The sequence below is a fragment of the Myotis lucifugus genome, unplaced genomic scaffold (assembly GCF_000147115.1).
Source record: "Myotis lucifugus unplaced genomic scaffold, Myoluc2.0 scaffold_55, whole genome shotgun sequence".
Lineage (NCBI taxonomy): Eukaryota > Metazoa > Chordata > Mammalia > Chiroptera > Vespertilionidae > Myotis > Myotis lucifugus.
This window is the reverse complement of record NW_005871103.1, coordinates 1,421,405-1,434,545: the sequence shown is the minus strand read 5'-3', so window position 1 is coordinate 1,434,545 and position 13,141 is coordinate 1,421,405. Positions and strand designations below refer to the sequence as shown.

General features: G+C 46.9%; 1 protein-coding gene across 7 annotated transcripts in view; it reads right to left on the bottom strand.

The window, feature by feature from the left end:
• Window positions 1-13,141, bottom strand: part of MAGI1 (membrane associated guanylate kinase, WW and PDZ domain containing 1) — a 535,490-nt gene that overhangs the window by 209,576 nt on the left and 312,773 nt on the right. For all 7 annotated transcript variants that reach the window (XM_006089030.3, XM_023754043.1, XM_023754044.1 and 4 more), the window contains exon 2: window positions 6,977-7,093. In XM_006089030.3, the coding sequence (XP_006089092.1) occupies window positions 6,977-7,093 (117 nt within the window). The remainder of the gene's footprint in view (window positions 1-6,976; window positions 7,094-13,141) is intronic.

The following is a 13,141-nucleotide window of genomic DNA, read 5'->3' as shown; positions in this document are numbered from 1 at the left end:
CAGCGATGCTAATGGGAGATAGAGGCCAGGAAGCCTGGTCACCTGTTCACGTCATCAAATCCATGAGTGGGAGAGCCTGACAGCTGCTCCAACCACCCTCCCCCCTCCGCTCCCCCGAAAGCCCGTCACACCCGAGCGCCACCCCCTGGGAGGAGAGGAAAGGTCCCAGACCTCCTCAGGAGCTCGCTGCTGGGATAACTCCGCACAGCCCCACTGGGGTGGGACACTGTGGGAACAAGGATGGCCGTTCTGTTTTGGTTTGTCCCAAACACGGGTGTGTGCCTGGCATCTATCGGGTGGGTGTTATCAGAATAACAGAGAACATTCCCACATCCCTCACAATCTTCAGTGCCCCTCCAAGCAGTCATGTGGATGAACATTTGTTAATAACTATTATCCACATTATATCTAAATTAAAGGTATTTTTTTCTAAGCCATGGTTTTTTAATTGGGCATAAAACTCCTTACCTGGACTATAGCATTACTTTGTGAAACATGAGCCACACCTCAGCTGGTGGAACAGGAAACTGTGAGAAGTGGTCCAGCAGCAGAGGGTAAACCCCCTCGATGCAGGGCATCCTGTGTTTAAGGTGTTTTCCATGTATGTAACGCTAAGCTAAGCACTGTAAAAAGTATAACAACAAATCAAAAGCATAAGAATTCATCCCTACCCAGGAGGCCGCTTTGTTGGCAAAACATCCCATTAGCCCAGCTGGCGTGTCTCAGTGGTTGAGCAACGACCTATAAACCAGGAGGTCACAGTTCGTTTCCAGTCAGGGCATGTGCCTGGTTTGTGGGCTTGATCCCTAGTGTAGGGCGTGCAGGAGGCAGCTGATTAACGATTCTCTCTCATCATTGATGTTTCTATCTCTCTCTTCCCCTCCCTTCCCTCTGAAATCAATAAAAATATAAAAAGGAAAACAAAAAACCCCACTCAAAATCCCATTATATAGTTATACTAGAGGCCTGGTGCACAAAATTTGTGCACAGGGGTGGGGGTGGGGATGGGGGTAGGGGTGGTGTGTCCCTCAGCCCAGCCTACACCCTCTCCAATCTGGGACATCCCTCTCACAATCCAAGACTGCTGGCTCCCAACCGCTCACCTGCCTGCCTGCCTGCCTGATTGCCCCTAACCGCTTCTGCCTGCCAGCCTGATCACCCACTAATCACTCTCCTGCCAGCCTGATCGATGCTGAACTGCTCCCCTGCCGGCCCAATTGCCCCCAACTGCCCTTCCCTGCTGGCCTGATCACCCACAACTGCCCTTCCCTGATGGCCTGATCACCCACAACTGCCCTCCCCTGCAGGCCATCTTTGACCACATGGGGGTGGCCATCTTGTGTGTTGGAGTGATGGTCAATTTGCATATTACCTCTTTATTAGATAGGATAGGGTGTTTTTAGCAGCACCACGTTTAAAGCCATTTGTTAAAATATACATATTTTGTAGGATGGAGAACCCTGTACCACAGCATGAACCATTCACTTGTGCTCTAATTCTTTGCCTCTGAGGACAACTGATAGGAAACCAATGTAGAAGTAGGTTTTGATGGAGAAGGAAGGGGAGGATAGGTAGGGGGAGTGAAGGGGGGAAGTCAGTGGCTAGGAGGAGTCTCCAGACGACAGACTGACCAGAGCACATGAGAAAATACAGTGTTGATGGTAAAGGGATGGGGAGAGAAGAGGTGAGAATAGATGGAGAATTCATGAAGATTGGATTGGATAGAAATGAGGCAGGGATTTAAGAGTCTCATGGGCTTAAGCTCAGACCTTTCCTCGTCTGTGTGACATCAGCAAGGCCGGAGTTAGAGTTGACAGATATGTAAGGATCACAGCAAGTACCTAGTACACAGCAGAGGAGGCCCAGACAGAAGCCATTACTACCGTTACTGGCCACCACTTCACACAAGCGAGGTTTTGTAAAGGCTAGAGCGACACCCCGTTTCAGACGGTGCTTGTTCGAGGACAAGGGCAGTGACCACAGCAAGGAGTTCCCAGTGACTTCCATGTCATCTGTCCTGGGGATGTCCATGAAACTGTCTAGCTCAGGAGGTGCCACCTGAGCGTTGCCCTCGTGTCAATCACCACGGATGCGCATCCCAGGAGAGCAGTGCGTCCCAGGAGAACAGCGCGTCCCAGCGCCCAGTTCTCATCCCGGCCGCTTGCTGACCAGCTGGGCAGTTCACGCCCTCAGCTCTAATTGCAGACCGGGCTGGCTGTTGGCCAGTGGAGCTGGCACAGCCATACACAGAGAAACTAATAGGTTCAAATAGGTTTGAAAATGGCACGAATAAAGATCAGGATCATTTATGTTTACCATCACATCAAATTTAAATTATCTTGTGGATCGAAGCAATTCCACCCCTTTGTCAACTGCTCCGTCAATGAGGGTCTCAGGATCAGGCAGCGCCCTGATCACCAAGTTGGAAGCTACAGAGCAAAGTGCCCACCCCTGTCCCAGGGGCCTCTGCTTGGAAGGACTGCGAGCTCCGCAGAGGGAGCCCAGGGGAGACAGGAGCGGGCGGTGGTGCAGCCCTCCAGGGAGCCCGTGCTCGGCGATGAGCTGTACCTCCTTGTGACAGCAGCCGTGTGGTGAATGACAAGCCCGGTCAGGTATCGCCTTCATCTTCAGATGTCACGTCAGCTGGGACGGGCGGTCACAACGCAGGAAGGCTGTCAGTGCAGCAGGTCCAGAGGTCCAGGCCGCAGTCAGGAGGAGGGGAATGGCACTCCAGTTCCCCGCTCCCTGGAGCCTGACCTTTCCCTGGGCCTGGCTGGCCAGCCACGTCATCAAGGGAGTCCTCGCAGCCTTCGAGGAACTCACACTCTGAGCTGCCTTTTATTCTAAAACCTTTATGGCAAAAGCAGCTCTGCTGTTTCTCCCGAATGCTAAGTAATGAGGGAAAAATAAAACAAGGGACACAAAGAGCATCTTCTCCACTTCTTCATTTTGTTCATTCATTCAACAAATATTTATCCTCTGGCCCAGGCAATATTCTAGGCATGGGCGGGTCACTGAGGCCAATAGTGCCCACCCTCAGCAGAGTCAGATTCTGATAGGACAGACGGACATGCAGCAGGCAAAAGATGTGCTTGAAGAGAGCCACAGAGGGTGGTCTGGGAGCAGTGAGGGCAGTGGGCACAATCCTGGAGGCCTTCATGGTGGAAGTGGCATCTAGATTAAAGCTTAAAACTGGTCACATGGAAATGTAGGGAACTAGTATCTACCCAGTTATAAACAAGCAGCAGGTGTGTTTGGGGAATGGATGAAGTTCCCGTGACTGAAGCACTGAGGGCAAGGAGGTTGGGAAATTCAACAGAATTTCAAGGGCAGGAGACAAGAATATTATCCAGATGGTTCTGAGGAATGAGAGAAGTGAGCAGCATGAACGTCATTTACATGCATTTCAAATCCATTATCTAAAGGTGATTTTCCATTGGTATACTAAGAAGAGACCTAACAAAAACTAAGATAAATCTAGATACCCCAAGAGAATCCTGTAATGATTTTTAAAACCTGAATAATCATTAAACAATTATTAAATTTCTATTGTATGTATTAGTGAGTTACTTGCAATTCATAGAGAAGATACTTCTTACCCCCAAAACATAAATCCCCAAGGTTTTAAACAGCCAACACTATACAGCTCAGCAATGAGATCAGCAATGAGAAGCTTCCCTTTGCTCCCATTCTCAATGGTCCCTGCTACACTGCTCGAATCAGTGTTATTAATTACACCAGACAGGCTGGCTTAACCCTGACCAGGCCACTTGCTCGCTGTGTGACTCCAGGCAAGCTAGTCACCTCTCTGAGCCTCTTTCCTGTGACGGACCCCTCTCCCAGGGTGCCATGGGTCTGGGGAGACAGTGTTGGAGGTGGGTGTTTCCATTTCCATTTTACTGAAGCGTAAGGAGGTCAGGGAGGTTGCACAAGGCCACACAGCTACACTGCGCCCTCAGGATGCGATTCACTCTGCATCTAGCTCTCTTTTCTGCCATAATTTGTGTTTGTTTGTTTGGTTTTTGGGGAGAGGGTGATTTTCAATGGTAAATATAATTAAAGTTTAATTGTGATGACCTTGCTCATGCTATTGAAATAAAAGTTTTTGAATAAAGTGGGAGTGGAGAATAACAAGCGAAAATAGTACCGGATGGGCACTTTAAATGGGTGAGTTGTATGATAGCTGAATCATCCTATATAATAAAACCCTAATATGCAAATCGACTGAATGGTGGAACGACTGGTCACTATGATGCACACTGACCACTGGGGGCCGACACTCAATGCAGGAGTTGCCCCATGGTAGTCAGTGTGCTCCCATAGGGGGAGCACTGCTCAGCCAGAAGCTGGGCTCACCGCTGGCGAGCGTAGCAGCAGGAGCCTCTTCCGCCTCCATGGCAGCGCTAAGGACACCTTGGGGATCCCAGACTGCGAGAGGGCGCAGGCTGGGCTGAGGGACCTGCCCCCGTCCCCCCCACCACCACAGTGCAAGAATGTCATGCACCAGGCCTCCCGCATCTCAATAAAGCTGTGCAACAGGAGGGCTGCTGTCACCCGCAGATCTCTGCCCAGGGGTCTGGATAAAAGGGACCCTTGATGGTGAAACCCCTCGTGGTGCGTGCGAGGCTGGGCTGCACTAGGGGAAGAACTCGAGAACAAAGGGCTTTACTTACTAATGTCTCATGCTGCCCGTGGAGCCTCCTAAAATGTACAGGAAAAGAAGGCTAGCCCAACGCGCAAGCACCTGCTCATGAGGTCACCCCTTCTCAAAATACTGAAGTCACTGAAATAGCAGCAGCAGGAAGTTCTGGAAAATGCAGATTACACGAGCTTGTTCCCAGGGCAGCTACCACAGAGCCAGGAGGAGCCGTCCTCCAAGACCAGGGCCCCAGGGCTTCCTGAGCGGCTGGCAGGACAGGTGGTAGAGAGGTCCTGCTTCACCAGTCACGTGGGTCCAAGAACCAAAATAAACACAGCCGTGGCCGGAGGTGTGCGAGCCTGGAACAGAATCAGCGCCACGCGGCCTCTCCCGTTCAAAGGCACACACACCGCCGGACTCGGAAACAGGCCTCCGCTGAATTTCCTTCCCATTTTATGAAGGAAACGTAAAATGAAATGTTACTTGTTTTCTTTTTCAGTAGGAAGACCATTTGCACGTTCCCAATTCCTAATTGACTGGTTTCGCAGGAATGCAGCACCAGGCGTGCACACAAGCAAAGATGAAACATGGTTCTCCACTGTGTGTGACGGCTGAGGTCACTTCTGCCCCAGTTCCTACGTGACGGCAGGCTTAAAACCAAGCCATTTAGCTCACAGTCAGGTGCAATAAAATCAGTGGAAAACATAAACGGGAAAGCATGCCAAAAATGTAACCATGGTAACACCACAGATGCATCCAGAAATGGTGTGCTTGTGTGCTTCATTCCCCATGTCTTAAATTGGAATCTAAGCAGGGGGAAGATTACACAGAGAACAATCATGATTCTGCAATTACTAAATTCTGCAAAACTGCACTCAACCTGCTGTGCTAGAACTTCAGCGGCAGCCGCGGTCCAGCCACAGGAGCAGCCCTGATGGCTTAAGAGATGCCACTTAGCAGTTACTTGATCTGCCTGACTCTGTTTCCTCATCTGTAAAATGGGTATAAAATCCCAACCTCAAAAGGTTTTTCTAAGAGTAAAATTGGACAGTATCTCAGAGACAGGGCAATGGTGGGTCAGGAGACCCGAGGCCCTGGTCACCTTTAAACCTTTTTTTATTGGTTTACGTGCCTTGGTTTCTTGATTTATAAAAATAGAATGACAATTCGTGCTTAACCCATGTGGTTAGCACTAGAAATTATCATTAATCCAATAAGGAATTATTAGGATGTTCTTAGGATTATAGTCTCAATCCCAATGCTGACAGCCCAAGAGCACTGAGGGCCAGAAATCCCCATGGACACACTGTGACCACACCCTCTCTGTGCCTCGCAGCAGGAAGAGGACACTTCGGGGACTGACCCAGGTTCCTTGAAGTCAAGCTCTTTTCCACCTGGAGCCTTGGTTTTATTAAGAAGTAAGGGGCCGGGGCCGGGGGGGCGGGGGGCTGTTCTAGAAGCTGCTTTCTAAGGATCCTTTAGGGTCCCGGTCTGGATTGACGGTCTGTGTTCTTGCGGAGCGATGGCACGCCTCCAATTAGATTACATGTATTTTTTTTGCAGTCCTATCAGGAAACGTTCATCACTCTCACACATTACCTGTGAACTATTATTTTTTAAAGGAAACCATTTATAGCAAACTAATCACAACAATCAGCAGGTGCCTTGAACTTCAATTTATTTTTCCTTTCTTTCCCCGGTTAAAATACGGTATTTCTAAAAAGGTATTTCAAACTGTGAAGTACGGGGTAACAGAGAGGAGCCAAGAAAACTTCCCAGTAACAAAACCAGAGCCATTCTTTCTTACTTTGAATGAAATCGGATAGTCGCATGTCTTCTAGGACCCCCACCTCAGGACTGGCCACCTGGGGTGCAGTTTGGTAGCGTCTGGGACACTGCACGACCCCTGAGCTGCCAATCACCCAGCTCACAGCCTCCCCCATCAGTGGCCACTCTGACGGCCTCTGGCCTGCCCCACGCCATTGACACAACTACGGTTACCATTTATAGAGGCTCACGCCATGCCATTCTACAGGAATTGGTGTACCTCATCCCACTTACTCCCCAGAGCAGGTCTCTGAAGGTATTAGTGTGAGTGACATGTCCTTCTCACTGATGTGAAGACGGAACTTACAGCGATAAATCATTTGCCCGGGATTGGAAGCTAGTACGTGGCAAAGCCAATGCGTGAAAGCCGGGAAACCACCCGTGCCGTGCTCGGCGTCCCACTGTTCACTGTGGTTCCTAGGACGTAGGAGCCACTGAGCCGGCCCCTCTCCCTCTGCCTCCACTTCCCACACAGCCGCCCATGGCGCGATGCCCGCACCGGCTACTCACAAGGCACAGCGTGGCGGTACAGGTTGTCCCTGATGGTCTGCTGCAGCTCGTGGTCAGGGGAGCCCTTCTGGAAGCGCTGGCTGAGGAAGTGCCGCAGGTCCTTGCTCAGCTTTCCTCCTGCAGGAAACGTGTAAAACACAGAGCACATCAACCACCGGCCTCCGGAGCTGAGCCGCGGGCAGTGCGGGCACCGCAGGAGGCCCTTCCCGCCGCCCCTCAGACACCCCAGTGCTCACTTCAGGTTTCCTCCCCAGGGGAGAAGGCAAGCAAGGATGCAACAATGATAAAACAGCTTGATTTGGGGGTCCCATTTCACATCCTACTAGACGGCTAATAACAAAGAATTTAAACGAGGCCATTACAGTGAAAACATGTGCCATAGACATCTGCAGACACTACATGAGAGCGCGATGCTGACGCCTTCAGGAGGACAGTCTCGCCAGAGCTGACAAATTATACAATGTTCTTGGGCCAGGGATCCAACTGGTGGAAATGTGCCCTGTGGATATACCTGCAAAAGTCTGCTGAAATCTCTACTGGTATTTATTGCACAGCTTTTATAATGGCAAATAAATAAAAATAAAAACAAAAAACCTAGAAACAACCACCAGGGATCAACTAAGTAAAGCACAGGTCATCCAAACAGTGGCCCCCGTGCGAAAGCTGGGTCTGCGTGTGCCGATACGGTGGGGGTATGTGGAGCAGAGCTCGCTGTCTGATCCCTCCTGGGGAAAAGAAAAGGGGGAAAAGGAGACACCATGTATGAATGGAGGGAATCATGGGACGTTCTTTTCAATCAGTTTCCTTTAGGAAGAAGGTCTTGAACGGGGGAACTAAAGGAGATACCGCTCTTTATATCGACAGGTGGAAATATAGAGATCTCACTCCCCTGTGTTGATTTACAAACACTAGATACATATTTCTTTTTTATCATGGTTGTTGTTTAAGCAATAGTTAACTGGGAGGAGCTATGTGTTTACTTCTTTGTAATGCTCTACACATAACAGAACAAAAACAAAGCTAAAAATATATATATTCTTACAAATGTGTGCCACAGAAAAAAAAGGTAACAAATTTCTAAAATAATAAACAAGTTATAGTCCACAGGATCCACAGAAGGCCTGCATATCAGTCTAGTGAACGTTCATTCTTAATGGAGAAAGATGCGTCAGTGACAGCTGAAAATAACAAGGCTCAGATTGCCCTTCCATTTTTAGACAAGATAAAGATTAGGTAAGAGCATTTCTAGCCTTAGAGAAACAATGCAGCAATTCAGCACCCGTGTGAGCCACAATAGTCATGTCTCCAGATGATAACTTCCCCGTGGTCAGGAAGAGTAGGCCATGAGGATGACAGTAGTCAGGGTGATGATATGTCCTGCCAGGGCAGGCAACTACTGACCTATATCCCAATGTCACGTTCAGAACAAGATTCCCTGCTACAGTTTATCATTTTAGAATACACTAACCACCAACCTGAGCTATTTTATTTGAGTTGTTTTATACCTACAGTTTCAAGTGGCCAAAAAGAAAGTACACAAATTCAAGTCAATCTTAGGTCATTCAATAAACATACAATTACTCATCAAGTATTTACTGAGTGAAGACGACAAATCCCCACCCACTTGCCCCTAAAATGGGCACAGGGTTTGATCAGACAAAAGGATATCTATGACTGGCCATTAAGTACATGAAAAGGTATTCAATATCATTAATTATCAGAGAAAGGCAAATTAAAACCACACTACATACCCATTAGAATGGCAAAAATTAAAGGCTGACCATCTCAAGTGTTAGCACGATTGTGTATAAAATGGCTCATTCTCTTGGGAAAACAATTTAGCAGTGTATTATAAAGTTAAGCCTTCACTAACTAAATAGTCCAACATTTCCACTCTTACTTATGCAAGCAAAATGAAAGCAAGTCCTCCCATACACACACACTTGTAGATAAATCTTCATAGCAACTTCTCATTATATAATAGGCCCAAGTTACAAACAACCCAAATGCCCCTCAGCAGGAGAATGGATAAGCAAACTGCATTATATTCAAACAATGGGATGCTACCCCACAATTGGAAGGAGCACATACATAATATTGATAGCTCTCAAACACATAAGGCTCAGCAAAAGAGGCTAGACACAGAGAGAACATACTGCACAGTTCTGTCTTTACAAAAAGTTTTAGCAAAGGCTAACCAAATTTACAGTACAGTGCAGAAGGCAGTTAGGTGGTTACCTGAGAGCAGACAAAGACTGATGCAGATGGGCTCAGGGATTTACGGTCTGTGGAGAGTAACAATGCCCAATTCTTGGCTTTGTGATTGTATCATAGCTATGTAGGAGCTACCATTGGGGGAAACTGGGTGAGGGTACAGGAAACTTCTGCACTATTTTTACAACTTCCTGGGCATCTGCAATGATTCCAAAATAAAATGTTTAAAAAGGGGGAAGCACAGGGAAACTTTCTGGGGGAGCTGTCCGTAAAATATATCTTGGTTATGATAGTGACATGCCAGGTTTATACATTTGTCAAAACTTACAGAGCTATATCTGTAAACAAGTGTAATGTATAGTATGCAAATTATACTGTAATACAGGGTATTTCAAACATTTAAAATAAACATAATTATTGAATGACTATGTGGTCGGCACTATTCAAAATGCTTAGTTCTCAAAATCTCATTAGAAAACTGAACTAAAAGAAAAATAGAATAAATCTTGGTAGTTAAGACAGACAGGCCAGGGTTTAATTCTGGCTCCACTGGGTCTTAGGTGGTGAGCCCAAGGGCACTGTGTAACAACCTCTGACCCTCACTGTTCTCATATGTGAACACAGAGCACAGACACCACACAGCTCCCACACCAGATGCTGGGAGGATTCATGAGACAAAGACAGAGTGTGGCAACGAGGAAGCACGCAATGAGCTGGAAATTACCATCATGAGAATACAGAGTGGACAGGGTTTGAGGCAAGAATGAAAGAATCGCGCTCAGTCCAAAGGTGAACTGTTACCTTTTTTTTTTTTAATGCAGCTAAACTTAAAACCCATCCCATTGGCTTAGAAACAGTGAGAAACGAAATACAGGCCTAGGGAAACTGGATCACAGGATATTTCTAGAGTTTGTGGAAGGGACTGAAATTCTCCTCGGTCTCAAATGGCCTGGACATGTGCACACACTGGTTAACACACGTTCAGCGCACGATGGGTTCCAGGCTCTGCGCGGGAGTTAATTTCAGGGAATGAAACCAGAGGGTAAATCACTGATATTTGATGGTCACAACTGTCAACTCTACCTCCGGGCATAAAGCACTTTGGAATTTCACCGGAAGGATAACCATGTTCACCAGCAAAATCTCTTACCTGGAATCTATGGTTTACCTTCCCCTAGGAGACCAGAGTCCCAGACGTTAAAAAAAATACTGACAGTGATCATTTGAGCCATGAGCACCAGAGAGTCCATGGGACCCAACAGGAAGCACAATTCCAAAGAAGATTGGGGTACAGGACCTCTTTATCCCTTGTATAGCGTAGGTTCCTATCAGTCCCCATTGAGATAAACTATTAGGACATAGCGACACTCTCTGTTTACATGGGAGCTTTACGTTAAAACTAGCCAACCCGGTTTGCGGTCATCAAACTCAAACTCCTCTCTACTGTGAATGTGCAGAAGGGCAGGGCTCACTGTGCTGCCCGTTAACATTTACTCTGCGTTCCGTGACATTTGTAAGCGAAAAGCCTCAACCTTCACGTTACATTAAGAATACTGTACTTTGGGCATCTAATCTCAAATTAATTGCCAATTATTTAGGGGACATGTCTATAAATCTTCTCCTAATTGCCAAGGGCAGTGAGCCAATGAAATAATATATTGAAAGACAGAGTTTGTCATAGCATCTGCACTTTCTTTGAAATTCAAGATTTGTTTTAAAAGGGAAAAGAAAACATAGGTCAGAAACATGTGGAACATTTTCCAAGAAAAGGATTCAGATGATTTAAGATGATTTTATAATACATATGGGAAAAAGGGAGCTTAGACAGCCCTAAATTTGCCATTCCCTTTATACTAGTATTTTCACTAGAGGCCCGGTACACAAAAATGTGTGCACTTGTGGGGGGGGGGGGTCCCTCCACCAGGCCTGTGCCCTCTCGCATTCCAGGATCCCTCGGGGGATGTCCACCTGCTGGCTTAGGCCCACTCCCCAGGGATCTGGCCTAAGCCGGCAGTCCGACATCCCTCTGGCAGCCCGGGAGCCCTCGAGGGATGTCCATCTGCCGGCTTAAGCCCTCTCCCAAGGGGATCAGGCCTAAGTCGCAGTCGGATATCCTTAGCACTGCCAAGGAGGCAGGAGAGGCTCCCGCCACCACAGCCATTAGCCCAGCTTGTGGCTGAGTGGAGCTCCCCCTGTGGGAGCGCACTGACCACCAGGGGCAGCTCCTACGTTGAGCGTCTTCCCCCTGGTGGTCAGTGCACATCATAGCGACCAGTTGTTATTGGTCATTCCACTGTTAGGGTCAATTTACATATTATCCTTTTATTATATAGGATATTTTATCTACATATCTGGAATTCAATCTTTTACATTTAAAACAACGTATTGCTGCTTTTTAAATTCACATTAGTTTACAGAAATTTAACCATATTGATTGATATAATTTGTTATTTTTAAATGTTGTATAACATTTCATTTAAAAAGAGCCTACAGCCACATGCTCTGTGAGCTCTTAGGTCCCACCAGGACAGCCCAGAGTTCCTGAGCAGGGACTGGCAGGCTTTAGGAAGGGGACAGGGCTGGCCTCCGACAGACAACTGTTAAGATGGAACTGAAGGAAGATGACAGGCTAGTTGGCTCTGCAAAATGTGGGGAAAGAGCTTTCTAGGCAGAGGGAACAGCATGTACAAATGGTGCGGAAGTAGAAAAGAGGTCACGTGTTAGAGAAACGGCACAAAACTCAGACGAGGGGTGGCACCGAGGTGGAAGCCAGAGAATTCTGTGCCTCCCGGGCCCGATAAAGAGTGTGTTCTAGTCTAAGTTCAGCAGGAATCCACTGCAGGGATTTCAGTCAGAAGGCGGGAAGGCTCATTCTAAATCCTGAGATGACCTCTGCAGCTTGCAGTGGGCCAGACAGAGAGACAGGGGATGCAATGACAGTGGAGACCTGAAGAGGCATGGACAGGAAAGGCCCTGCAGGAAGAGGGGCAGAGGGGCAGAGGGATGTCACTTAATGCTGGTACTGATAGGGTTTGCTGATGTGATGGAGGAAGACAGCAAAGGCAAGGGAGGAGGCTAAATCTGCCCAATGTCTGGGCATACCTGGTGCTGAACAGGTTTGGGCGGAACACTGAGTTCCTATTCCACTTGAGATATGCAGGTGCATGTCGTATATGTGGATTTATACCCAAATCTAACACGTAATCCATGACATTTCCAATACACGACTATTGCTCAGAAATACACTTCATTAGCTATATAGTATTTTATCGTCTCATTCCATCACAATCCATTTAACGATTACTAATTACTAAGCGTATCCAATGCCTTCACTGTGATTATTCTCCTTGTATAGAAGCTGTCTGTATTTCTGATTGTTTTCTCATGATTCCTGAAATGAAAACATTGGAACCGAAAGCATAAAAACGTTTAAGGCTTTTGATACAAATTCTCTCCAAAAAGATTTTATCAGCTTCCCTTCATCCAGCTTGATTCTGAACGGCTCCAAAGTAGCAGCGTGGATTCATCATAACAGCATCAGGTTTCACGTTAACAGACATTTCGCTCTCTTTCCTTAAAAAATACTACAGATAATGCTGTAATGAAAAATCTTGAATATGAAGTTTAGCTGAAATTTCCTAAAAGAGGAATTACTAGAGTAATAAGTCTGAACATTATTTTAAAGATTCTTGCTACATAGTGACACCCTGCTTGCCAGAGAGGTTATGCCAGTTCCTACGACAGTCTAAAAGAAGTACAGGATCACTAATCTGACAATTACAGTGTCAAAATAAGAATGATTTCCCCCTTTTAATTATGTGGTTTTTAAAATTCCCCACCCATGCTTCAAACAGATGCCAACACTGTATTAGTAAGGCACAAGGTACACTGTGTTCCTTTCCATTTTGAGAAACTGCTGTTTCCAATAAAGAAAATTAATTTGGAGAATGG